The 25,762-nt window shown below is 37.3% G+C and overlaps 1 protein-coding gene across 2 annotated transcripts in view; it reads right to left on the bottom strand.

Annotated features, from left to right (window-relative positions):
• Positions 1 to 25,762, bottom strand: part of Tok (tolloid-like protein 1 tolkin) — a 175,672-nt gene that overhangs the window by 56,395 nt on the left and 93,515 nt on the right. For both annotated transcript variants that reach the window (XM_076804352.1, XM_076804356.1), the window contains exons 2-4: positions 7,807 to 7,959; positions 7,465 to 7,669; positions 5,294 to 5,554 (exon numbers count right to left, since the gene is read on the bottom strand). In XM_076804352.1, the coding sequence (XP_076660467.1) occupies positions 5,294 to 5,554; positions 7,465 to 7,669; positions 7,807 to 7,959 (619 nt within the window). The remainder of the gene's footprint in view (positions 1 to 5,293; positions 5,555 to 7,464; positions 7,670 to 7,806; positions 7,960 to 25,762) is intronic.

The raw sequence follows: 25,762 nt of genomic DNA, 5'->3' as shown, positions 1-25,762 counted from the left end.
GAACACGGCTTTGCAAGGGTAGAGCTTTAAAATGAATCCAGACTATTTGTTTTTATGAAGTGAGCACCATTTAAATATTGACAATTGTTTAAGAACCGGAAATGTAGTGTTTAAATTGTAGAGACTGGTTCAACGACACGCGGTAGGAAAATCGCTTTGGATGATACACGGTGTTTATTATTCCAGTAGTGATACAGAGTTTGACAGGATTGGTCCTGAACGGCAGCGACTAACCAACTAAACTTCGGTAGACTTTTTGGCGCTATTTATAATAGTCTAACCGCGCAGGGGAAGGTACCAGGTATGTCCATACCGAGGTCACGCCGGTGTCTCGGGAAAAACCCTGGTACTCTTCGGTATACAAAAGGGAGCGGTGTGGCGGCAGCCGGGCCGCTACATCACCCCCCTACCAGTAATTTCGTATATATTACGAAAATTACGCCAGTAGAAAAAGAAGAAATTATGTGCTAATCCTATTTGTACAAGGGCTCTTATGTCCTATTTATGGCTAATGTGAAATCTATATCCTAAGTCCTACGTGTGGTATGTGCGTTGCATTAAGAAAAACCCGCTTGATAACGATCAGGGAATCTTACGTGTCTGCCGGAACGTGTTGTATAACGCTCGTATGTTTCCGAGTGTGTTGGGGGTACAATTGGTTCGGTGTTTATGGGTAGTGCTATGTTGGGGGTATGCCCTGTCGCGGTGTCTGATGCTGTGGAATTGAATGGAATTATAGTTTGGTTATTTGGGGTAGGAATGTCTTCGGAAGTGATGTAAGCCGGCTTAAGTCTATTAATTGATACGGTTACGTGTTTGCCTTTGATGTCTATTTTGTATGTGTTGTTACCGCGCTGGATGACTCTGTACGGACCGTCATACGGATTCTGCAGGATTCCCTTAATCGCATCGTGTCTTAAAAATACATACTCGCTATTAGCTAGGTCCTTAAAAATAAATATGGGCTGCACATTGTGGTGCGTACCTCCGGTGTGCGTACCTCCGGTTGGGCTTAAATTATGCAAATGATTTCGCAAACTTCTTGTGAATGCCTCGGGATTTGGAGAAATATGTGTTGGACGGAGGAATTCACCGGGCAGTCTCAATGATTCTCCGTAAACTAGATCGGCCGAAGTGGCTTTAAGGTCTTCCTTCCACCCTGCGCGTAAGCCCAGTAGTATGGTCGGGAGAACCTCGGTCCAACACGCATTTTCGTAGCAGCGTATGGCTGCCTTAAGTTGGCGGTGGAACCGTTCCACCATGCCGTTGGCCGCCGGGTGGTAGGCGGTAGTACGCAGGTGAGTCGTACCTGTCAGGGTACATAGTTCCTTGAAAAGATACGACTCAAATTGCCTTCCCTGGTCCGTCGTGAGCCGCAGCGGTACCCCAAAACGGCATATCCAACCCTCGTAAAACGTTCGAGCGACTGTGGTAGCTTCCTGGTTCCTTAGAGGGAACGCTTCTGGCCATCGTGTGAAGCGGTCAACGCACGTAAGGCGGTATCTGTATCCTTCGGAGACGGGGAGAACTACAATGTCTATATGGACGTGCTCAAATCTTGTCGAGGGTGCCGGGAAAGAACCGAAAGGTGCCGAAACGTATCTCGTGGTTTTTGCGCGCTGACACGGCAAACAATTACGTGTCCACTCTCTACAATCTGATTTGATGGACGGCCAGACGTAACGTTGCATAACGAGTTTGACTGTCGCATTGGTGCCGGGGTGGGCTAAATTGTGCAATGAGTTGAAAGCGGTTCGTCTAAAAGCAGTCGGAAGGAAGGGACGCGCTGATTCTGTGGATAGGTCGCAGTATATTGTCTTTGTCGTACCGGGGATTTGAATCTTTTTTAACTTTAAACTGGCGTTGTTTTGTAAGTGAATTTGGAGTTCTGTATCAGCTGCCTGAGATGCCGCTAGCTTATCGAAGTTAATGATTCCGTCTATTGTTTCAATTCTGGATAACGCGTCTGCCACCACGTTGTTATTTCCGGAGATGTGACGGATACTGGTAGAGAATTGGCTTATAAAATCTAATTGTCCAGTTTGTCTTGGCGTATGTTTGTCGGGTGAGCTGCGGAAAGCGAAAATAAGTGGCTTATGGTCTGTTAGAATGGTAAATTCTCTGCCTTCGAGCATATATCTAAAATGTCTAATGGCTTCGTAAATAGCTAGTAATTCTCTGTCGAAGGCTGAATATTTTTGTTGACTCGGCGCTAATTTCTTTGAGAAAAAGGCTAACGGCTCCCAGGTATCTCCATGACGTTGGTGCAAGGCTGCCCCTATCATAAAGTCGGAGGCGTCCGAAATGAGCGACAAAGGGGAATTTGCCTGCGGATGGGCTAGTAGGGTGGCTTGGGTCAAACTTTCTTTGCAACGACGAAAGGCGGCGCGGGTTTCCTCCGTCCAGGTAACGGGTTTATTGCCTTTAACGTTTCCCTTTAATAACTCGTTTACGGGTGCCTGAGTCTCAGCTGCTTTGGGTATAAAACGTCTGTAAAAGTTTATCATACCCAAAAAACGGCGTAACTGTTTAACCGTCTCCGGCATGGGGAAATTGGCGATGGCTTCTACTTTTGTGTGCGAAGGGCGTGACCCGGCCTCGGATATTACAAAGCCTAGGAATTTGACTTCTTTCTGGCCGAAACTGCATTTGGATGGGTTTATTACTACGCCGTATTGCTTAAAACGTTCGAAAATTGTTTCCAGGTGTTTGGTATGTTCGACTTCGGAGGTCGACGCTACAAGAATGTCGTCGATGTATGCGAAGCAAAAATCTAATCCCCGGAGGACTTCGTCAATAAACCGTTGGAAGGTCTGCGCGGCGTTTCGAAGACCGAAAGACATTAAGGGGAATTCGAAAAGGCCGAAAGGTGTTGTTAATGCCGTTTTTGGGATGTCTTCTGCGGCTACCGGTATTTGGTGGTATGCGCGAACAAGATCGTTCGTGCTGAATATGGTTTTACCTTCTAACGATTGCGCAAAATCTTCGATATGCCGGATTGGATATCGGTCCGGTATTGTGCGTGCGTTGAGGGCCCGGTAGTCGCCGCATGGCCTCCAGTCGTTGCTGTCTTTTTTTTTGGTACCATATCCAGGGGAGACGACCAAGGGCTCTGAGAAGGGCGCGTTATTCCAAGGCGCATCATGGTCCCGAACTCCTTCTTTGCGATCTGGTGTCGATCCCGAGCGAGGCGTCGCGGCTTGCTGGCGACGGGTGGTCCGGGTGTCGTCTTGATGTAGTGGAGGGTGCTATGGCGTATTTCCATAGGGGTTCCTCCAGGTTTGGCGATTTCCGGGAACCGTCGAAGTAGGCGGTGATATTGGGAATCCCCCTGGATGATTTTAATGGAGGAAGTGTTTCCCAGCACTGTTGTCCCTCGGATGGTCAGTGTCGTTGTCTGGTCGATTAATTTCTGATTGCGCACGTCGACTAGCAGGCCGTAATGAGCTAAGAAGTCCGCGCCTATGATGGCCCTGGAGACATCTGCTATGACGAATCTCCATGTAAAATTTCGACGAAGGCCCAAATTTAGGATCAGGTTCGTCGTTCCATATGTCGCGATCGGGGTGCCGTTAGCCGCGGAAAGTTCGTACTCCGCTTTCGGGTATGGGCCACGCATGGACCTTCGGGGGAAACGCAGAGGTCGGCGCCAGTGTCGACCAGAAATTGCGTTCCCGTCGTTCGATCGAGAACGAAAAGACGGCGGAACGTCGGGTTGGAGTCGCTAGCCGTCATTAACGACTGCCCCGCGAGTTTCCCTGAAATGTGCAGGGTGCGGTGCAGCGGTACGCGTTGGCTCCATGCTTATCGTGGTACCAACACATTCCGTTTGGTGCATGCAGCCTCGCTGGTGAGCGTCTCTGTGATGTGTTCCTCGGGTGTCGTCGATCGTCGTATCTGTCGTAGCGCCTGTTGTCTCTACGAGAGTAGCGTATCTCTGCGATCTGCTCCTTTATTTCCGCGTTTTGTTCCTGCAGTGAGATTAGGAGCTTCATCATCTGCTCTGTTACGCCATCGGTCGGCGGGGCTGGCGGAACTGCTGGTCGTGTGCACACCGTTTCGGCGATGGCTGGTCGGTTGAGTGCGGTATCCATAATAGCGTCCGCTAATTCAGCAACTTGGCTTATTCCGGCATCCTTCTAGGTCGCCAGGATGGCTTGCACATTCGCGGGTAAACGTCTGAGCCACAAAGTTCTCAGGAACGGTTCGGTACTGCAGCTACCCGCCAGGGTTTGGAGGTGACGCAAAAATTGTGACGGCTTGCGGTCGCCGATCTCTTTCGATTTCAATAGTCTGCGCACTTTTTGTTCTTGTGACGCGCTCACTCGCTTTATTAACTCCCTTTTCAATGCTTCGTATAGACGGGTTTCCGGAGGATTTACTAAAACGTCGCGCACTTCCGTAGCAAAACGCGTTCCTAATGACCCGGTAAGGAGACTCGCCTTAGCGCCGTCTGATGTGATGTTGGCTGCTTTGAAGGTTTGCTCTAGTATGCAAAACCAGAGTTCTGGATCGTCTGGGGTGAAATCCGGGATGCGGAAACTACATCGTTCACTTGCCGTGTTTGCCGGAGCGATGGTGAGGCTCATTTTTATTGTTCTTTTTGGAATCTAAACGTGTAAAGGAAAATCCGCACTTTCACGATCACTTTTCGATTCAGTTATCTTCTAGATCACGTCGGGGTCACCACTGTAGAGACTGGTTCAACGACACGCGGTAGGAAAATCGCTTTGGATGATACACGGTGTTTATTATTCCAGTAGTGATACAGAGTTTGACAGGATTGGTCCTGAACGGCAGCGAGTAACCAACTAAACTTCGGTAGACTTTTTGGCGCTATTTATAATAGTCTAACCGCGCAGGGGAAGGTACCAGGTATGTCCATACCGAGGTCACGCCGGTGTCTCGGGAAAAACCCTGGTACTCTTCGGTATACAAAAGGGAGCGGTGTGGCGGCAGCCGGGCCGCTACAAAATACTTTTCGGATCCACTGAATGTAAGCCTTTAAATATTCACGAATAAGGGTCGAGTTATATACTCATCAGTGAGTCTGTTTATACACGTCAGTGTAGTTGCTGAATCAATGTAGTAGTAGTAGTGGTCTAGATACAAAAATAGGGTAACCAAACTCTGTCAGGGCAGTGTCGCCAGATGAGGGGAGGGAGCACAAATTGAGGGGAAAAAGTTACCCTTTACTGTTACCAAGAACAAGTCTTGATCTGGCGACTCTGTGTCAGGGCCCTTGACACCGATGATTACAACTCGACCCTAAGATATATGTATATTCAAATACCTTCTCCGATGATGACGCCGATGACGCCGCTTCGATGTGTTTTGCGTGCTGGTTTCTATCCCGATGGCGAACACTTCCTCGATGTTCTCCATCTGGTTGGTACTTTCGGTGGTGCTAGGGGAAATGTTAGATTCGAGGGACGATTTCGGAAAGGTGTTCATCGGCTTTGTGGCGTTTACATTCGGTATCGCGAGTGGGGCATGGTATCCCTGCTTCCGAGCGGAGTGCCTCTTTTTCGTCGATGGGGTCGACGACTCCAACCTAAAGGATCAAGCAAAGTGCGAAGTGTGAATAAATATACGAAATTGTCGCTAGCATAAAACTTATCAGTAAAATGTCGGTTTCCTATTTTCGTTCCATTTCTAATTGGATGAAACGCTGCTGTCGTTCGACAGAATGGATCACGCTGACGTAACGAGTCATATCTTTCTTTTGATTATTATATGATGTTTGCTCATGTACAGATGCGTGCCCATGATGATACAATATATTTTTCGCAAGTGCAAAGACGCATATGCATTTTCCAGTTGTAACATTTCTTTTAAACGGTTACCCTCCTTCTCACTGCTATAGGTGAAATCCTCTCGTTATGTAAAAGAGCATGAAGGTATTATGGTCGAAAAATGATTAGTATCACAGACATTTTAACTTTAATGCGACTTTAAAGATAACTTAACCTTGAATTACACTATTGATGCAATCTATTTTACGAATAAATTTAATAGCTCAATATTAATCATCCTCGTCGTCAATATCGATTTTTCAATTTATTAGAATTAATCTATAAAATTTAGAAATATTTACAATTTGCCCTTAATTAAACAACTATCCTGAATAATTCAAAAAGTTTTCCACGACTATTTTTATTGTTTCGTATTCTCTCTAGTGGTTTGAAAGATATTATATCTTTAATTTAATTTTCATATGATAATCTGAATAAAATTAAAGTTAAATTATTTTTTAAAGTAATCACTTTTCCTTCAAAATGTTCTAATAGGGTTTTACATAAAATAACGAGAAGATTCAATCTATCGTAAAAAGAAGGTGGATTTCCAGAAAACAGAATAGTGCATCTGCAAAATGAACATGTATGTTTGCATTTACGAAAAAAAAGAAGATATGACCTGTTACAGTTACAGTTAAATGAATCGCTCAGTATATGCAATTAAATGGGAAAAAATTAAATTACATTTAACTGAGAATCTTCTATTAAATTTTAAAAATATGCACTTAAAAAAAAATATTACGAACGACCGTTTTGAAAGATAATTTCATTTTACTTAAACTGAGATGAAATATAATAAACAAAATGCAATGCAGTTTAAACTATCGTTCGTTATTAATTTATGCTGTGCGTGGAAATACGAAAGTCACCTTAATTGCTTCAATTAGTGTTTCATATGTATCGCTTGGACGAGCTGTTTTTAACAGAAATTTATTGTTAAATAAACACTCGTGTAAATATACACGTGCCGATATTACAATAGCTTTGATAAATCAATGTCGTAGCCACAATTAAACTGACTCGTAATTTCATGTGTGGTACAACTTCAGATAAGTTTCTTTAAACACGATATAATGAATTACATATGTACAGTGTACTTTCCAGAACAAACACTCTCGAGTGTTTACTCTAGATATCGCACAGTTGTTAATCTGCTTAGCGGAAAAATAAATTTCTAAAGTTACCAACATTCAATATCGAGAATAATTGAAACTCTAAGAGAACATAAAAATATCCTCTAAAAATAGGTCAAAAAAGTATGATAATCAGATTGCGGATTTTTATGCAAAATTAAAATTATCTATATTAAATGATAGATACAGGAGCTACGTAGACATTTATTTCTTTTCTTAACAATTTAAAGTTGAAAGCAATACAGCAGGTACTTTTAAATTTTTCAAATGTTTTTCCTACCTTGCGTCTGATGTAGTCATAAAAATTTCAACACGAAGAGTTGTTGTTTCATTTAATAAGAATTATGATCATTCATTGGATAGGTCACTCTAGTTCAAATATTTATTATTTCTCGAGAATCGGAAATTTAGTGTTCGAAAACTTTTTGGATTCACTGTACACCTGTTCAAGGGGGGACATCTCTATCTCTCGGATCGACTCGTGAACGTGCGCGTAATTTCTGCGTATAAAAGTTTCGAGAGTTTTGCACTACCTGAATTCAACACCCTCATCTCTGATTCCCGGGCTGGCGTCGTCGTTCCTCGCGTTAAAACTGAAACCACCCGCGACCTCGCCGTCCATGCTGTATTGATTCCGGTCCACCATAATTGGTTCGGATTTTTCTTGAGAAACAGCGATCTCCTCGTTCTCCTGATGCGTCTCGTTAGCGTCGTGCTCATTTTTAAACTGAAGGATCTCTGAAAGCACACCTGCGGCTGACACAAATCTCGAAAACCTAACTCCCACTCGAGGAACGTGCGTTCCTGTACAGTACGGCGTGGGAAAACTTTCGTTTCTCTTCTCCTTTTCTCTGTTCCTCTCTTTTTCTGTTTACCTGTGAGACCCTCTTCCTCGACCTGGAGACCCTCTTTTAGGACTTCCTCCCGATACTTCTCCAGCTCCTCCAGATAACTCTTGTTCAGCTTCTGCTGCCGCCACTCCGTCTCGTATTGAATGTTCGGCAGTGCGATGTCGCCCAAGAAACCACCTGGAATCAAACGATACCGGCATTCGATTATTATCTTGGAAATATACGTATATACCGAATTCTGTTATTCTTTTTATTTATTAACCTCCTGATACCCCTACGCGGAATTATTCAGCTTTACACGAGTTTGATTTCATTTAATTTAATTTAGACGTAACGATAATTCGTTATCAAATGCAGCAATAAGAGAATCTAAGGCTAATGTAGCAAGTGAAATTTTCAAGTTTTGATGTATGTTACACAAACCGATTCTTTTTTTGAAAGGGGTGATTCCTGAAGTCATTTGAAATAACTTTTTCCTTTGCAAATATCTTTTCCGTGGCTTTGTCCATCGATGTATATACGCGTTAGAAGAAAAATTTCATAGTTCTTATTTGTTGTATATGTATACATGTGTGTGTTTGAAAGTGTGTTTAGGTTTACAGTAAATTTACAAAAGTAATGCTTATGTTTACTGTGACACAAGTTTCTAGATTCCGTAAATTACAATGTTTTAGAAAAGAAAAAATATACACGCATGCTACAATGTACATGCTATAATTAGTGATATTTTTTTCAAATGTGTAAGAATGTGCGGATCGTCTAGACGCGTGTGTGTGTGTTGGGTAAGTGAAATAAACGAATGCGAGATGAATGAATACGTCAAGAATGAAGGCTCCTATCGATAATGTACAGATAGTCGTCGTTGGAGACATATTGTAATTTGTTCAATCTTATTAAATTGTTTATGTTGATATAATTGTTACACTTACAAATGATAAGGTACTTTATACAATACATTTTTATCACATGACATAGAATACGCAAGCACGTAAAATTGATAATTATTTTAACTTAATTCTTAAATATTGCTCGTTTTTATAAATGCAACATTGACGTCTACGAAACCTTCAATTTTATATTATGAATTTCTTGTTGCGTTATTCATTTTAATAATTCTATTGAATACAAATTCCTTATATTAATTTCTGGCGCGTGTTAATTCTTGCTCAATACATTTTCTCCTACAAACTTGTTAATTAACACACTTATCAAAACTAGCTAATTTGTTCCTGCTATATATCGAGCCCATTTACTTTTTGTTTATTATTATTTATTAGTTTTTTTTTTAATGTACAGGTTTCGCAAATTTGATTCTGCATATATTAATCGTAATATAACCAAACAGTCAGTAATTCACTTCAAAACAATAAATCTTTGCATTTGGGATTTTGTTTTAGAGTATAGTAACTTTGAAAATCCATCGAAAACGCTTGCATTAATTGTAAATGCCAGTTTTAACCTAACAGATGGCTGTCTAGACATTTTTTTAAAACGACTTAATTTCTTTCATTTCAACCATCTCTTCTGTTACATCGGTTTATTGAACGATGAGACAATTCAACGAAAAATTTCACAATTTTTTTTAATATCACTTATGGTACAAGCAAAATGCAATACTGACTGATACAAAATAAAATAAATCAGCAAACTTTAGTAACCAATTAATTTTAGTAATTTTAGTAAGTAATAGATTTGAATATTTTCTCCTCGCAGTTATAGTGAACAGTAGGTGTGTTGTGGCGAAATCGTATGCAGGAAAACCATGCGGCATTCAACGTGTTAAAAATCCTAAGCTGCTTATAATCAAGAAACCACTCCACTGAAAATATAGGTTCATACATACTTACATATATGTATTCGTTAATGATCAAGGTTGCTGCGATTTCAACCGCCAAAAGAAAATATAGTCAACGTTTCCAACAATTCTTAAATTAATGAAATGAATCTCGGAAAGGAAGTTTTTTATTTTCGTCTACGAAAAAGCATTTTAATTAAATACAAAACAAATGAGAATGACGTACTACAAAACTGATAGTAAGTGGGAATGATAAGAAGGATGTTTACAAATACTAGACACGTGCGGATGTAATCGACGTATGTATGTAGGCATGCATATAAATCTTTTGGGCAAACATTTATAATTACTATACGTCGGACCGATTTGCTTTTATCCCAAGAACAAAGCCTCATATACAAAACTTTTTTCTGCGATTTTGACTTATTTTTTTTCGTAAAGAATTACTTGTCGTTTATTTGAATCGTAATTGCTGAGATGCTTTGCGTCTAAATTTTCGTATCAGAGTTACACAAAGGACAAAATTATAAAATACTATGAAAATTAGCAGAATAAGGATGTCACATTGTATTTATATTAAATAGCATTGTTAAACAGAGTTATTTATTTGCAACACGTTTTCATCAATCAATCTATTAATATTACAAATTTTCAATTTAAACAAATTATAGATTAATATGTACATAATATACAATATATATTTTTGTATATTTATATTTATTGTATTGTACATTTTGTCATTTTATAATAGATTATTAATATATATATATTTTTTATTATAAAATGACAGAATTTTGTTTTTACAAAGAATAGTGGCTTCTAATCAAACAATATAATTATAGAGAAGTATTAAAAATTTAATTGAATATGCTACTAGTGGATACATCTATAGAGAAGTGTTAAAACTTTAATTCAATATTCTAGTAGTTGATAGATCAGGTTTTTATATAAAAGAAAGTTTACTCCTGTAAACATTTTTAATAAATATGTTTAATTATATTCTATGGGGCATTATTAAATTTCAGAGATGATGCTCTATAATTTGGTCCAAATGAATTTTTGTCGAAATTGAAAATTTGTAGTAGGTATTATACGTTTAATTTATGAAAATGATGGTTATAATTAAATAGCTGTGTTTCACATACAATGCTGTTTAATATAACCGCAATATTAAGGCTATATCTTGATAATTTTTAGATTGTCATATAATTTTGTTCACTAGCACACGTTTTATTTTTATTTTTAACCAAATTCCTCTTTTCCTTCTTTACTTATGCGTCCATTTTCCTTGTAATTTATTTATCTTTCTATATTCTCAAATGAATGTCGTACTATAAATATGTGAATTTGCACAGCATTTGTAACCTATCTAACCTATCGCCGGATAACCCTACGTTCACCCTGACTCAGATCGTTTGTCTCACGATATACCGCCCTATCCCTAAGGTTAGTCAACATCTCCGCTTGAGTCATGATCCTTTCCTCGGTTAGCCTAACATTTTGAAATCAATTTGACACTTTGCTGTCGCCGAGCATTTTCATCGGTAAACTTGCAGTGAGATTAGAAGTCTATAAATCTTGAAATTACAAACAATTCATTGATTATTTATATTGAGTGGGCAAGGTATACTATATTGCATATTACCAGACTATAATTAAATGACTCGTGTCATCCCTATTGAATAATTAACAATCGTCGCAACCCTTTGAGGACGAATGTCGTCATATTGACAACATCAATCCATGTATTGAACTGTTAAAGCTGCAAGCAAATAATAACAATAGAGAAAGCAATTTAAAATATAGATCTGCATTATATAATAACATTTCATTGGATAAACACACGACTGGTATTGTGTTAAGGAAAATTGCAATGTCGACATTTTATTTATCGAAAATCGCGTAAAAGTGAATAAAACGTGTAAAAAAAATGTGTATAGAAGGTAACATGTAAAAACAGTTTCTCAGACAGAACTAAAGACTGATATTGGATTTAGCTTCCTCAAGAAAGTAACACTACTTTCAATTTTGTAATAAATCCTCGTCCGCGAAAGATTGAAATGACCCATCGAAATGACGGGTTCAAATATTTTTCATTTACAATTATTAAGATTGTAAAGATACATTCATGAGGAATTATTAAATTTATTTCTTTGGCTATAGCCAAACGGAAAATTTTATATAAAAAAAATTTCTAAAAATTTGTGTACGCATATTCTTATTATTTTTATAAAGCAATGCAAAGTAGTGACTTTTAGTGCTCCGTAAACCTAGTGTTAATAATATTTACCTGCTCTATGCAAGAACTTAAACGCTTGCAGGAAATGCAAGAAAGTTTCTAAGGCAAAGCGTTGACCGTCAACGTTGGCCGTCGGCATTGCCTCTAAATAATAACATTAGCACAGAAGAAGACGAAGAAGCGGTCCACATCGAGGAATTAGCTCTTCCTTTGATAAAAAAGCAACTTGTTCATGTCGATGTTTATCGAATGTATACGGCTTCTTAAATATCTATGACATTCGAAAACGGTGAAATTAACGAGATTTATTAAAATTTGTGATTAGAACAAGTATTTAAAAATCAACACTTTATGAATCCTATTTTTCACTGAAAAAATTACCTCATTTATTGTTGATATCCTGGAGAACCTATTTAATATTATGTGTCCATTTTTATTTCAAATGAGTAGTATTTGTCTATATTGAGAGTATATATTGTGTACTAAGATTTAATATTTATAATTTATTGAAATAACAATGTAAACTAAAGAGAATCTTCAAAGTTTTCTAGCATTGGTAAAGGATATCTTTTGAGTTCCATATGGTTCCGCATTGTATAAAAGTGCATTATTTCCAACACATTTTTCTCTATGAAATCATGCAAGATTCACATCCCATTCGGTTCCGGTACAAAAGTTATTATTGTTTAAAAAGCCTCTGTGACCGGAACCGCGCGGAGCGTAATAGGTTCTTAAGGTTGTCATATGATTTTTTTTTAGATAAAACGGCCAAATAATCGCAATTTAAGGTAAAAAAGCACATTATCTCCAGAATTGAAGATTATTTTGTTATTTCAAAACCTGGTAACAGCTAAGGTGAAAACCTGGAAGTTGAGTGTAAAAACATTTTCCATGAATATCTTGGAAACTACTACAGATAGGAAAATGGTGTACATGGCAAAATTGTGTGTCTTTTTATAAGAAATATACCGGTAAAGACAGATTTCAAATATCACTATTTGTTTCAATAATATACTAAATATCATTCATTATTTACATGTTATCGCAATTTTTCGGGCATATCCGGTGCTCTGAGAAGAAAATGTTTCGAACAAAAATTAATCAGTAATTACTTTCCTATAAAGTTCAACATAAAAAAATTAAAAAAAATTTTTTTTAAATAAAAAATGAATGATATCTTGATTTTTTAATTGTCATTATATATTTTTTACTTAATAATGTTACAGCTGACGTCAAGACGAAAATGCTATCATCTTTCTGAACAGCAAATTCCTCGATCTGGACCACTGTGCGACGCACAGTGGTGCCAAGGCGGCAAAAACTACATTTTATAAATTTTCGATTTTTATAAAAAAAAAATTATTTTTGTATAGCCTAATAGTGCGTGCATGATGTGCCAAAGTCCGATTTTTGAAAAAGAATTTTTTTACGCAGATATACGCATGGTAAATAACCATTTCCTCGCTCCTGGGAATTCGTCAGTTTTCAGTGCGATAGTTATGTAATTACTCCGCCTATAATTGAATACTTAGGGGTCTACAAATAAAAAAAAATTGTTTAACATTAAGTAATAGGGAAACCCTGAAGCCCCTTTGCGTTACGCTCATTTTTTATTTATGGAGGAATACAAAAAATCCTTTGAATAGCTTCGATCTGGAACTAATCGTTTTGGCAAGTTATGATATTGGTCTAGCTTTGTGTATAATTTCATGAGATACTTCGAGATGCTTTCGCCGCAATTTAAGTTTAAATATCAACTTCCGGAATTTTCAAGTATGAATCTCACGGAACTCACGATTATTTGATATTTCAGGTGAAATTTTTAAGGGATACATATCAGATAATAAAAAAAATGTGACATTCATACATATAAAAAATATTTAATAACAATTTTTCATGTTAAATAAACAAAGTTTTCGTTCACTGGACCACTGTCGCAAAAATGCAACAGGTATTTTTTGGTAGTGCTCCAATGAACGCTATAAAATTAATTTATGTAAGATAAAAAAAATTGTTATTAAATATTTTTTTATACATAAAAAATTAATAAATCATATGCACTTCACATTTTTCTTTATTATTTAGAAATATTCCTAAAAAATTTCACCTGGAACATCAAATAATCGTAACTTCCGCACGATTCACTCTTGGAAAATCTAAAAGTTGATATTTAAACTTAAATTGTGGCGGAAGGGTCTCGAAGGGTCTCATGTTTTTTTGCACAAAGTTAGATCAATATTACACCTTGCCAAAACGATTAGTTCCAGACCAAAATCCATTAAAGGATTTGTTGTATGCTTCGATAAATAAAAAATGGGCAGAAAACAGAGATTTTCGAATAGCCCATATTATTTAATGTTAACAACCTGTGGCAATCTCTCCACAAATTTTCAAACAAATTCGTTGGCTAGTTTCGTTTTTACAGATTTTTTGCCGCTTTTTGGCCATTTGGCACCACTGTGCGACGCGGCGACGTAAATTGACCTGCAATACTGCAAAATGAAAATCGTATTGACTCTGGCGGATACACGCGTTTCAGTTTCAGGAATGCGTTGAACGCAACGGAACCATTATACACATAAATGCTGACGAGTGTCACGTGTCCTCGCCGACGAATCTCCCGCGGTCACTGATGAAGACTGAGCGTCAACCAGTCGACGGACACGTGACCCCCGAATTCCCATTCGCCGGCTCGCGTGAATTCGGACTTTCGTCGAGCGTGTCTCTCGTCCGGTTGTCTTCTAATTGATACACCGATCAACCGAGTAAGCGCGTTTCCGAGACCATCGGCTGGCCGGTGCAACGTATCACGGGCCGTCGCGTCGCCTATCGGCGGCCATAAATCACGGATCGCGTTATCGCCGGAAAAGAGAGGTTTGTTCGACTGCAGTTATTGTGGCCGATGTAAACAGCTCCGTTGTTATCGTCCGTCGGAGTCGAGGCAAGACGTGACGAGAAAGGCGAGAGAAGAACACGAAGACCGTTGAATCATGGAAAAGAAAAGTTTAAAGAAAGAGAGAGAGAGAAAGAAAGAGAGAGAGAGAGAGAGAGAGAGAGAGAGAGAGAGAGAGAGAGAAATAGACAGAGAAGAAAAGAGGCGAAGAGAGGGGCGGGGAGGGTTGGAGGGTAAGAGAGTGACAGGACTTTCTCAAAAGTGATAATCGGATTAAGGGCACGAGCAACGGCAAGCTGCCTCTTTGACCCGTTTTTCCGGGCGCGTAAGAGAAAAGATCTCGTTACACGGAACAAAGATCGGACCTAGTTAGAGGAGAACCACGGAGAAGAAGCAAGAGCGAGGAGAAAAACCGATTATCAAATTCTGTGTCGACCACCCGTTCGATTTCTTAGTAGTAGGGTTAGGTGCTCGGCCACCGACAGGGAGATAATTAGCTCGTCGAAAGAGGCGGCGAGCATTCGTCGATGTTTCTCTTTCGTTTGCGCGTTGATTCATTTGAATTGAACGGATCCGTTTCGAGGAAGACAATATCCCCCATTTTCGTACGATAACTTCGCTTTCCGCGCGAACACGGCAAGCAAACACGTCGAAACACTCTCGATTTCGTAGGCAATGTAATCTTCTCCAGTTTTCGTAATTACCCGTTTTTTCCTTTGTTGACTGGAATACAAATTTTCACCAGTATTCGGTGACACTGGTCTGTCGTATGAAATTATGTGTTTCGGAGATTGGTTTTATTTTGTTATTTTGGGAAGAGTCGTTTGGAATTGTCTTTTATAGTGATTGCGGTAAATAAACATATTACGTTGATATTTTCACCAACAGTTTATTTCAGTTGATTTTACGCATTTGTGACAAAAATAGGTGCAATTTAAAGAAGCAGACATATTCAACAAATTGAAGAATATCAATGTGTTGGTTTTGGCTTATTAAAATGGTCTAAAGAAGAATAAACTTCCTATTTGACTCTTATCTGTTTATTAATGTATATTTTGAAAATATCTTTAATAGTAGCATTCTAATAAGTGCAATGCATTTTCCTGCAAAAAATAAAAAAAAATGGCGTCACATAAAATCAAATTATTGTTTTGTTTTTGTTTACAAGGTATCAGTGAATAAACATTAGCAAAACATGATATTATGAATGTATGTAAATACTAAACAATTATCATAATTGCGCAAACAATTCTAAAATATAAAAATAACGAATATCATTCTTATAAATAACTACGTATAAATATTTATCTTATAATTATAGTATAATGCCTTAACATGTGAAAATTTAGAAATGGTGAAATGAATTTTGTGAATTTGAAGATTCTCTGTACACGGAATTGATTATTATTGATATAATTAGAGTACTAATATCTGTTTATAACTCTCAAAGGAATAGTATATTGATTCATTCAATAAAACGATGTATTATGTTAAAAATAACGTCGATATTCATACTTGTCACAGGATCGGTTGCACCGAGTTTCGCACGTTCAACCATGCCATAAATTGATCAAATTCTTCGAGTGCTAATAACTACATATTGCGCTCTACATGCGGCATTAACTATTTCACGTCAGCAAAGTGAAACGGTTGTAAACTGACTAAAACGTTTTGTCATAAAATATAGTTTCGTGCAGGCCCTGTAACTCAGACTGCTCGGTGCACACGGTTACACTACTCGGCATATTGTTTTTGTTCGCTCCTACGGCCTTTGACTCTAATTTCAGACCGTTTTGCTTTGTGCCGCTGACGAAATCCTTATCGGTGTTCGTTTATCAATGTTTTCATAATGGAGGATCATTGTAAAAGTTCAAAGTCATTTGACGTAGTTGCACATTACGCGTATATATTTCTAATCTTTTTTCCTTCGATGCAGTTTCAATTCCTCGTGCAGACTTTAAGAGAATATCACTAACTAAATGTATTGGAGCAAACTTTTAATCTCGAACATCACCCATATTGTTAAAAATATTATCATTCACGTAAAGCTGTCTAATTAATTTTTAGATTGAAAACTCTGCTAAATAAGGGGAAGTTTACTTATGATTTAATCCACCATTAAAGATACAACAGATTTCGAAAATAATATTCTCTGATGAAAATAGCATTTGAAATAAAAAATAAAAATATTTTTAGGGATTAAGGGTTAATTTAATAAATTATTTATTTTTGTGTTTTCGGAAATACTATATACAGGGTGAGTCACCAAACGTTAGCACCTCAAATATCTTTGTTGTTTCCGAAGATACGTAAAATATGGTAAGGACAAAGTTGAATGGTACAATGGGGCTGACACGATGCAAAAAAAAATTTTGTTTTTATGTCATTTTTTTGGAGATATCAAGGTCACCTTGACTTTTTTAAATGGAACCACCCTTTTTTAAACACCTACAATGATAGTACCTTTCATTAGGAATTCAGTGACTACAATTAGTCCAAGGCCATTCAAGGTCAAGCACAGAAAGAACGTATAAAACTAAAATATGGAAGCAGAATACGTTTATCACGGTTGAGACTTGTAGGAAATAGTAAACATACTATGGTCGTAGTTAAAGTAAACATACTAAGGTCCTTCAATGTTATTCAGCATTCTTATTTACTATCAGTATGTTTCCAAACGCGATTCCGCTATGTTATATTCGATGACTGAAAAGTGTGATATGATCACGATTTACTGTGAATGTAGAAAAAATGCAGTGCAGGCCCGACTACTTTATGAAGAATGGTACCCCGAGCGAAACACTCCTTCTAGACATACTTTCACTAATACGTACAGGTTGTTTCGAAGTACTGGAAGTGTACATGCAAGACAGTACAAACGGAAGAATCCCACGACTAATGAAGACAATGAAATTAATATTTTAGCAGCTATAGCTGTCAATCCTCACGTGAGCACGAGAAAAATTGCCCGGGAATCAGGCATAAGTCAAAGTAGCGTAATACGAATTCTGGCCCGACATAAATTTCATCCGTTCCACATATCGCTCCATCAAGAATTGCACGGGAATGATTTTCAAAATATGTCTAATATGTCTTGTTTACGGACGAAGCAACATTTACTAATCATGGCTCAATTAATCTAAGGAACGCCTGTAGCGGCTAGCGGGGCGCCGGAAGAGAAATCTTCAGCGCACCAGCACCAAGAAAGATTTATGGTTTGCACAGCATAAGACGCTATTTGTGAGAAAACGTCTTTAACGTTTTTGGCCACTTAGCGGACAGATGTGTCCTTGTAGTTCCTAGCGACGAACTCAATAGCGCAAGTGGACGCCATAAATTTTGGGTAGTCTAAGGGTCTCCAGCCTAGAGTGTCCCAGCGACGCGTGCCTGGTTTCTATCACCCGGGAAAGCTGGGCCCGTTGACGTAAGCCAGCAGTCACGTACCGCACTTAGCACGGGGCCCGGAAGACACCCCGCTGCATCACCAAAATTAGATTTTTAACAGAACGACACGCTCACCCTTCTCACGCACGAGAGGCGTGGAACGTGGGCGTGTTATGCAAAATGCACGGATTGGTGGAAGTTCCCCGCAAGGACTTCCACCAATCAGCCGACAAGCATTTTTGATGATATAAGGCAGAGACTACCGACGCGAAAGGAAGTCACGAAGTCGAGACTCAGCCGCGTATCCGCCGAGTGACTTAGAGTCTAGTCCGGTCGTTGCTAAGTTGCAATACAGTTCAACCGCGAGTCTAAGCGAATCGCCGGTTTTAGTTGAACCACCCCGGACGCTCTCGCGACATCACTCTTTATTGTAAATAAACGACTCAGTCACGTACACCTGATTTGAACACTTGTTCTAAGGCACCCGCCTTATATAACCCTGTTCCTTCACGCCCATTATTGGTCTATGGATAATCCGCACTGGCTGCGAGAAATTGATCATCAAAGACAATGGAGCGTAAACGTGTGGTGTGGTATTTTGAACGACAAAGTAATTGGACCATATTTCGTTAACGAAATGATGACGGGACAGAAATACGCTCACTTTTTGCAAGAAGATCTGCCAATTTTGTTAGAAGATGTCCCTTTACAAAATCGCTACGATATGTGGTACCAACATGACGGTTGTCCTGCTCATTATGAACGAGTAGCAAGAGAAACGTTGGATTCTCGATATCCAAACAGATGGATTCGACGAGGCGGAACAGTTTCATGGCCAGCACGCTCGCCTGATTTAAATCCACTGGATTTCTTTTGATGGTGTTTGCTAAAAGAGACCGTGTACACGGATGCTCCAACAACAGTTGAAGATATGCGTCAGCGTATCATCACAGCATGTACGAATATCACGTCGGATACACTTATCAGAGTTCAACATTCCTTCAGAGCTCGTTTACAACAATGTATCGACGCAGACGGCCATCATTTCGAACATTTATAAAATACAGGTATTCTGCTTCCATATTTTAGTTTTATACGTTTTTTCTGTCCTTGACCTTGAATGACCTTGTACTAATTATAGTCACTGAATTCCTAATGAAAGGGACTATCATTGTAGGTGTTTAAAAAAGGGTGGTTCCATTTAAAAAAGTCAAGGTGATCTTGATATCTCCAAAAAAATGACATAAAAACAAAATTTTTTTTTTTTGCATCGTGTCAGCCCCATTGTACCATTCAACTTTGTCCTTACCATATTTTACGTATCTTTAGAAACAACAAAGATATTTGAGGTGCTAACGTTTGGTGACTCACCCTGTATATACATATATATTTTTTTTAATTGCGTATTTTTTGGCACGAACTTCAGATAGTTATTTGAAATAAATATTTCCTTTATTCTTTGTTGAAAGATGTTCACGGCATCTGTAGACGTATACAGTGAGACGCGTGTGCAATTATACTGTTTGCTGCGATCGAGTATGTGAGGCATGTGCGCGCTGAAGTTGATCTGCAATGTTAAGAACGATTACGTTTAGTTTTTCATTTTTACAAAGTTTATTTAATTTCAATTTATATTGTATTATTATTAATAAACCACGTTTTTCATTTGTGTAATAAAATGTTGTGTGCATTAATTTCTGTTTAAACATCGCAAAGCGTGTTTATGAGCGTGAAATATAATTGGATGTTGAAATAATAATTTGCAATAAATATTATCTTGAATAATTATTTTTATTGCTCAAGAAACGTTATTTTAATTAATAATTTTAATTTGTGAGTAACAAATAACTATTTATGAAGATTCTTGTGTGTAAAACTGAGAAATGAAACTAATCTTGAAATACTATATTATTTAAATAAAAGTGTTTCTACTACTAATTTTAATACTTTTTATTTTAAACATACCCAGTCCTGATTACATTACTAATATTATTATTACCTTCATTTGACGTCGTGTCAATCAATTAAAAAAGTACTATTTTAAACATTCATTTACATATAAAATATTCGAACCACCCTTCATTTCGATATTCAACAAAATCCGCTTATATATGATCATTAATAATTAAAAATGCGTAGGTAGTACTAATAATGCAAATGCAAAAGTCGAAAAATCTTTGAAAATTAGTAGTTGCTTTTTGCAGTACATTCTCATGCATTCATTCTCGTTCGTTTATGTATCATTAAACATTTCTGTGAAAAGAGATATCATTAAATTTCTGACATAACATAACTGATTAAATCTTCACAAAAGCTTTGCAAACAGGCAAAACATGTGCACAAATGTTCCCCATTAGAGCAACTCGTCCTATAAGTCTCCTATTATCAAGAATGTTTCCTCGATTGGTGCTTATTATTGTGGAAACACTGTTTCAGAAAATCGGGGACGCATTCAAAAGAAATTTTGACTTCGCTAACTGCGTAATGAAAACTCATATCATTCGCCGGTGTATTAAGGCTCGTACAGACCTGAACATTTCGACGAACATTGCGCCAAACGGCGCGCCGAACAGCGAACGAAACGCAAAATCGACATTCATTTCGGCGATCCGAACGGCGCGATTTTGCGAGGACCCGTTTGCGTTCGTGCGCGTGCTTGATCCATCGCTTGTCGGTTTTTCGACATACATCAAAAGCCTCGTACAAACCTGCACATTTCGACGAACATTGCGCCGAACAGCGACCGAAACGCAAAATCGCGCCGTTCGGATCGCCGAAATGAATGTCGATTTTGCGTTTCGTTCGCTGTTCGGCACAATGTTCGTCGAAATGTTCAGGTCTGTACGAGCCTTTAGACTGTAACGCTTTTATTATTGGAGCTTCGATAGGCAGCCCTGTTCTTCGAGGAAGCAGCCAAAGTAGTTTAACTGCTTGGAAATGTCGTCGCTGAGACTTCAACACCGTTCGCGAGTTGTTCCGCGGAATCACTTGCATATTTAGAAATTTGGGGGGTGGAGTTCTTCGCGAATTCCTTTGCCTTGGCGTCGAACGCCTCCGGGTATTAACGGAGCTTTGCGTCGCGAGTGTTCAATGACACTCGACGGCGATTCGTGTCAACGACGCCGTTGTAACTCTGTATTAAGTGCCTTCGTTCCCATTCACAAATTCGGTGAGCTAGGGTAACGATCGCGCCCGGCAACTTTTATAACAGGGACTTTGCTATACAAATACTCTGTATAGGGGAGATTTCGGCAAAATACGCTGCTGGTCGGACAAAACGAAGTGTTCAGTACTGCGAGTTTAGTAGATATTGTTATTTGACTGATGTGACGGGCGGCGCAAATGTTTTCTCTCGCACAGCGAAATTTACAGGGTGTTCCAAAAATGTTGTACTTAGTTAAAAATAATTTATTTGAAGTAACTTTTTCGTTTGTGTAAATGTTCTCCGCGGCTTTATTACGGAGTTATTAACGTAAAACACGGACCAATCAGAGCGCGGCTATAGCAGGGGGATCCCGTCTCGGCGACAGCTCCCGCTGAGCATAGCGTTGGCATTGGCTCAGTCAGAATTCGCTAATAACTCCTTAACAAAGCCGCAGAGGACATTTTCACAACGAAAAAAGTTACTTCAAATGAATTATTTTTATATCAACCCTTCCATGGAAATACAATATTTTCGGGACACCCTGTATTTTTAAACAACTAACAGATCAACTACTCTCGTAGCGTGAAGTAATTGTTCATCAAAATTTTAAAACCAATCTTCTGTAAAGACCACAGACTAATCATCGATATACAGTGGATCTAAAAAGTATTTGAACACTAAATGTCAATAAATGTATAACTAAATGAACAACTAAAGTAAGTATAACTAACAATATACCTAGACTTGGGACTATATCCTCATTTCATTCAAATTTTTCAATACATCCTAGCTATAAAAGCACCGTATTTGTTTAAAACAATTGCAAAATAAAGGGTGAGAAGAAATATTTTTTCAAACTGAAATAATGTTTATTAGATACTCTTATTTTTTTTTACTATAAATACCTAAAATATCATTTTCATCGGTCCGTTAGTTCAGCCCCCCTAATTTAATGAAAAAACATTGACACTTTACTTTACAGGTCTGTGCAGTCAACAATTTTCAAGAAAATCCTTGAAGACCAGTTCATGTATCATTAAAGATTATAGCATACTCGAATTTCAACAAAATCCGACACACTATTTTGAAAAGTGTCTGATTTCAAAAGATGTTTATTTTGCAGTATTATAATATTGTTTATAATGAAAGCACACGCAGTACATGATTAGGTACTTTATGATTAGGTAATTTAACGTATTTTTTAAATAATACTTTTCAAATCAAATAGCGTCTTAATGTTACTTTACTATTTGGACATAGAAATGCAACTTTCGTGAGCTTTTATGTTTCGACATTCGTAGATAATGTTCGTTAATAAATACGGTGGTGTCAGAGTTGGGCAAAAATTTATCTTAAAATTTCGAGTACAAATAAATGAAATCTATCTTTTATTCGAACTCGTTTCTCTCGGATACATATTCACCACAGTTTATCCGTCGGATACTTTTCACGATTTTCATTTGTCGTCCGTGGGTCATCCGAATCGCGAAGTAACGGCTATGCGTATTCGACGCCTCTAGCGGCGAGAATTTATTTGAGAAAATTTATTCGAAGATACAGCTGATGAGTTGCAAAGTATCTTTGACTTTTATTCGAGAGTTTGTGGCAGCGCCCCCATGTATTCGACGGTGAATTTCGGCAGATACTCGCAACTCAGAATGTATCTTTGATTTTCGACGTATGATTTTCTGCGTGGCCTTGAGATTTATTCGAATACTCGATGTAGAGAAGATGATTTATTTGATTTTTTATTCGTGACGAGTATTTGGCAGAGATGAAAATCAGATGTATCTTTTATTCGAAATTGTATTCGAAGCTCGGATAGCCGACTTTTTTATCCGACGTTGCCAAGCCATAATACGTAAATACGTACCACGGTACAGTGACTACCATTAATAATCGAACACTTTTTATCGTTTAAACTTTAAACGCTTGTTTACATAAATAAATTTTTATAATTTAAACAATTGTTTAAACAAATAAATTTTTATTATAAAAACAAATGTTTACACCAGTACATTTTTATTACTTAAACGCTTGTTTACACAAATAAATGTTTATTATTTAAACAATTATTTAAACAAATAAATTTTTATTATTGAAACAAATGTTTACACCAGTACATTTTTACTAGTTAAACGCTAGTTTACACAAATAAATTTGTATTATTTAAACAAATGTTTACACCAGTACGTTTTTATTACTTAAACGATTTTTTACACAAATAAATTTGTATTATTTAAACAATTGTTTAAACAAATAAATATTTATTATTGAAACAAATTTTTACACCAATTCATTTGTATTATTGAATCAAATGTTTAAACCAGTACATTTTTATTACTTAAAGGATTGTTTAAACAAACACATTTTTATTACTTAAAGGATTGTTTAAACAAACACATTTTTATTACTTAAACAATTTACGTCACGTTTTGCAGTGAGTAAAAGTCTTTATAATAAAAGGAAATTTCATTGGGTTTCACCATTGGTACTCTGCTGGATGTGAAGTTATTAAGACAATTTTATAAAGAATTCTTTAGATTATGTATTATGTACAGATACACGTACATAGGTATTGCATGTAATGAATGCATTTTTCTGTCTACAGTTCTGAATTGCCGACTCTGTAGAACATGCTCTGGTACGGCAGCGGACTCTATCGAAATGGAACGGTCAGCTAGTGAAATAAAATTCGTTGATGAACTTAAAAGGAAACGTTTTAATACTGGCACCGTCTAACTTATTGGATTTGTGGCGTGTTTAGACTTGTCTTCATCAGCAAACTATTTGCAATCGATTAATAATGTTCCCATGGCAGAATTATGAATTGTAACAAACATTTTATTGTTATTAATAAGTGATGGTGAAACGCTTACATTGTTGTCTCCAGGCGGCACATGACGCGACGCTCCATATGGCCGTGATTCAGTATCAGAGGCAACATTGTAACCAGTAGCGTATTGGCGTTTACCAACTAAATCTAATATTATTTCTTCTTAACGTTATCATAATGATATCATTACCTACCGATTGAAAATGTTTTCCTGAACAAAATGAGCCCAAACACGGTACAAATCGGATAATAATATCATCGGGTTGTGCTGACTTTTTCTTGCGCCTTCGGCCACGCGGCCGTGTTTGCATGCTGTCCTTTTCTACCTACGTTCGCCGCAGTCGAAGCGGCTACAAATATAAGCATATATATGTGCAATCGCAGCCGACGATATACATATGTATTTGTGTGCAACGACAGACGTCGATCCCTGCCGAATGATTCCGAGAGTAGAAGAACGAAACATGTGTTACTTTCTTTTTGGCCGAAGGTGTGCGTTGTTTTCAACAAATGCAATCTTTTCATAAAAGGGAACTTTTTAAAAATTTGCAAAAAATGAGGATATAGCCACAAGGGTCCTCTTTACAGACCTGTTTTTTAAAAAGATCAACATTTTGAAATTAACGAAATTCAAATTATCTGAAGCGAATGCTGCATCGCGATACACAGCCTTGGACGGCCGGACACTGTGCTGGGTCGAGGAATTTCGTGACATTTTACAATAAATGTTGAACCGTAAGAGATATCAGGATAAAATTTGCATTAAAATTCATTAAAAAATTATGCCTACCCATTGATAATTGTCGTCATAAATATATATTTTCAGTAATAATTTTTTAATTCATTGTTTCAATTTTATTGCCTTAAAATAATATTGCAAATGGTTAACTTGTTATTTATTTAGTACTGTTCCAGATAATTTAAATCATCGATGTCTTTGATTCTAAATTTCTGCATTTTTTACAGAGTCGGTAATTCAGAACCGTAGGCAGAAAAATGCATTCATTACATGCAATACCTATGTACGTGTATCTATTATCTATACATAATGTAAAGAGTTCTTTGTAAAATTGTCTTAATAACTTAATATCCAGCAGAGTACCGATGGTGAAATTCAATGACATTTCGTTTTATTATAAAGACTTTTACTCATTGCAAAAGGTGACGTAAATTGTTTAAGTAATAAAAATTTGTTTGTTTAAACAATCGGTTAAGTAATAAAAATGTACTGGTTTAAATATTTGATTCAATAATACAAATGTACTGGTGTAAACATTTGTTTCAATAATAAAAATTTATTTGTTTAAACAATTGTTTAAATAATAAAAATTTATTTGTGTAAACAAGCGTTTAAGTAATAAAGATGTACTGGTGTAAACATTTGTTTCTATAATAAAAATGTATTTGTTTAAACGATTGTTTAAATAATACAAATTTATTTATGTAAACAAGCGTTTAAAGTTTAAACGATAAAAAGTGTTCGATTATTAATGGTAGTCACTGTACCGTGGTACGTATTTACGTATTATGGCTTGGCAACGTCGGATAAAAAAGTCGGCTATCCGAGCTTCGAATACAATTTCGAATAAAAGATACATCTGATTTTCATCTCTGCCAAATACTCGTCACGAATAAATCCTCAAATAAATCGTCTGGCCAAATCGAGCTTCGAATAACGAATAAAAGTT

Source organism: Halictus rubicundus, chromosome 2 (genome assembly GCF_050948215.1).
Source record: "Halictus rubicundus isolate RS-2024b chromosome 2, iyHalRubi1_principal, whole genome shotgun sequence".
NCBI lineage: Eukaryota > Metazoa > Arthropoda > Insecta > Hymenoptera > Halictidae > Halictus > Halictus rubicundus.
Note: the sequence above shows the minus strand (reverse complement) of the source record. Positions and strands in the feature narration are given on the sequence as shown.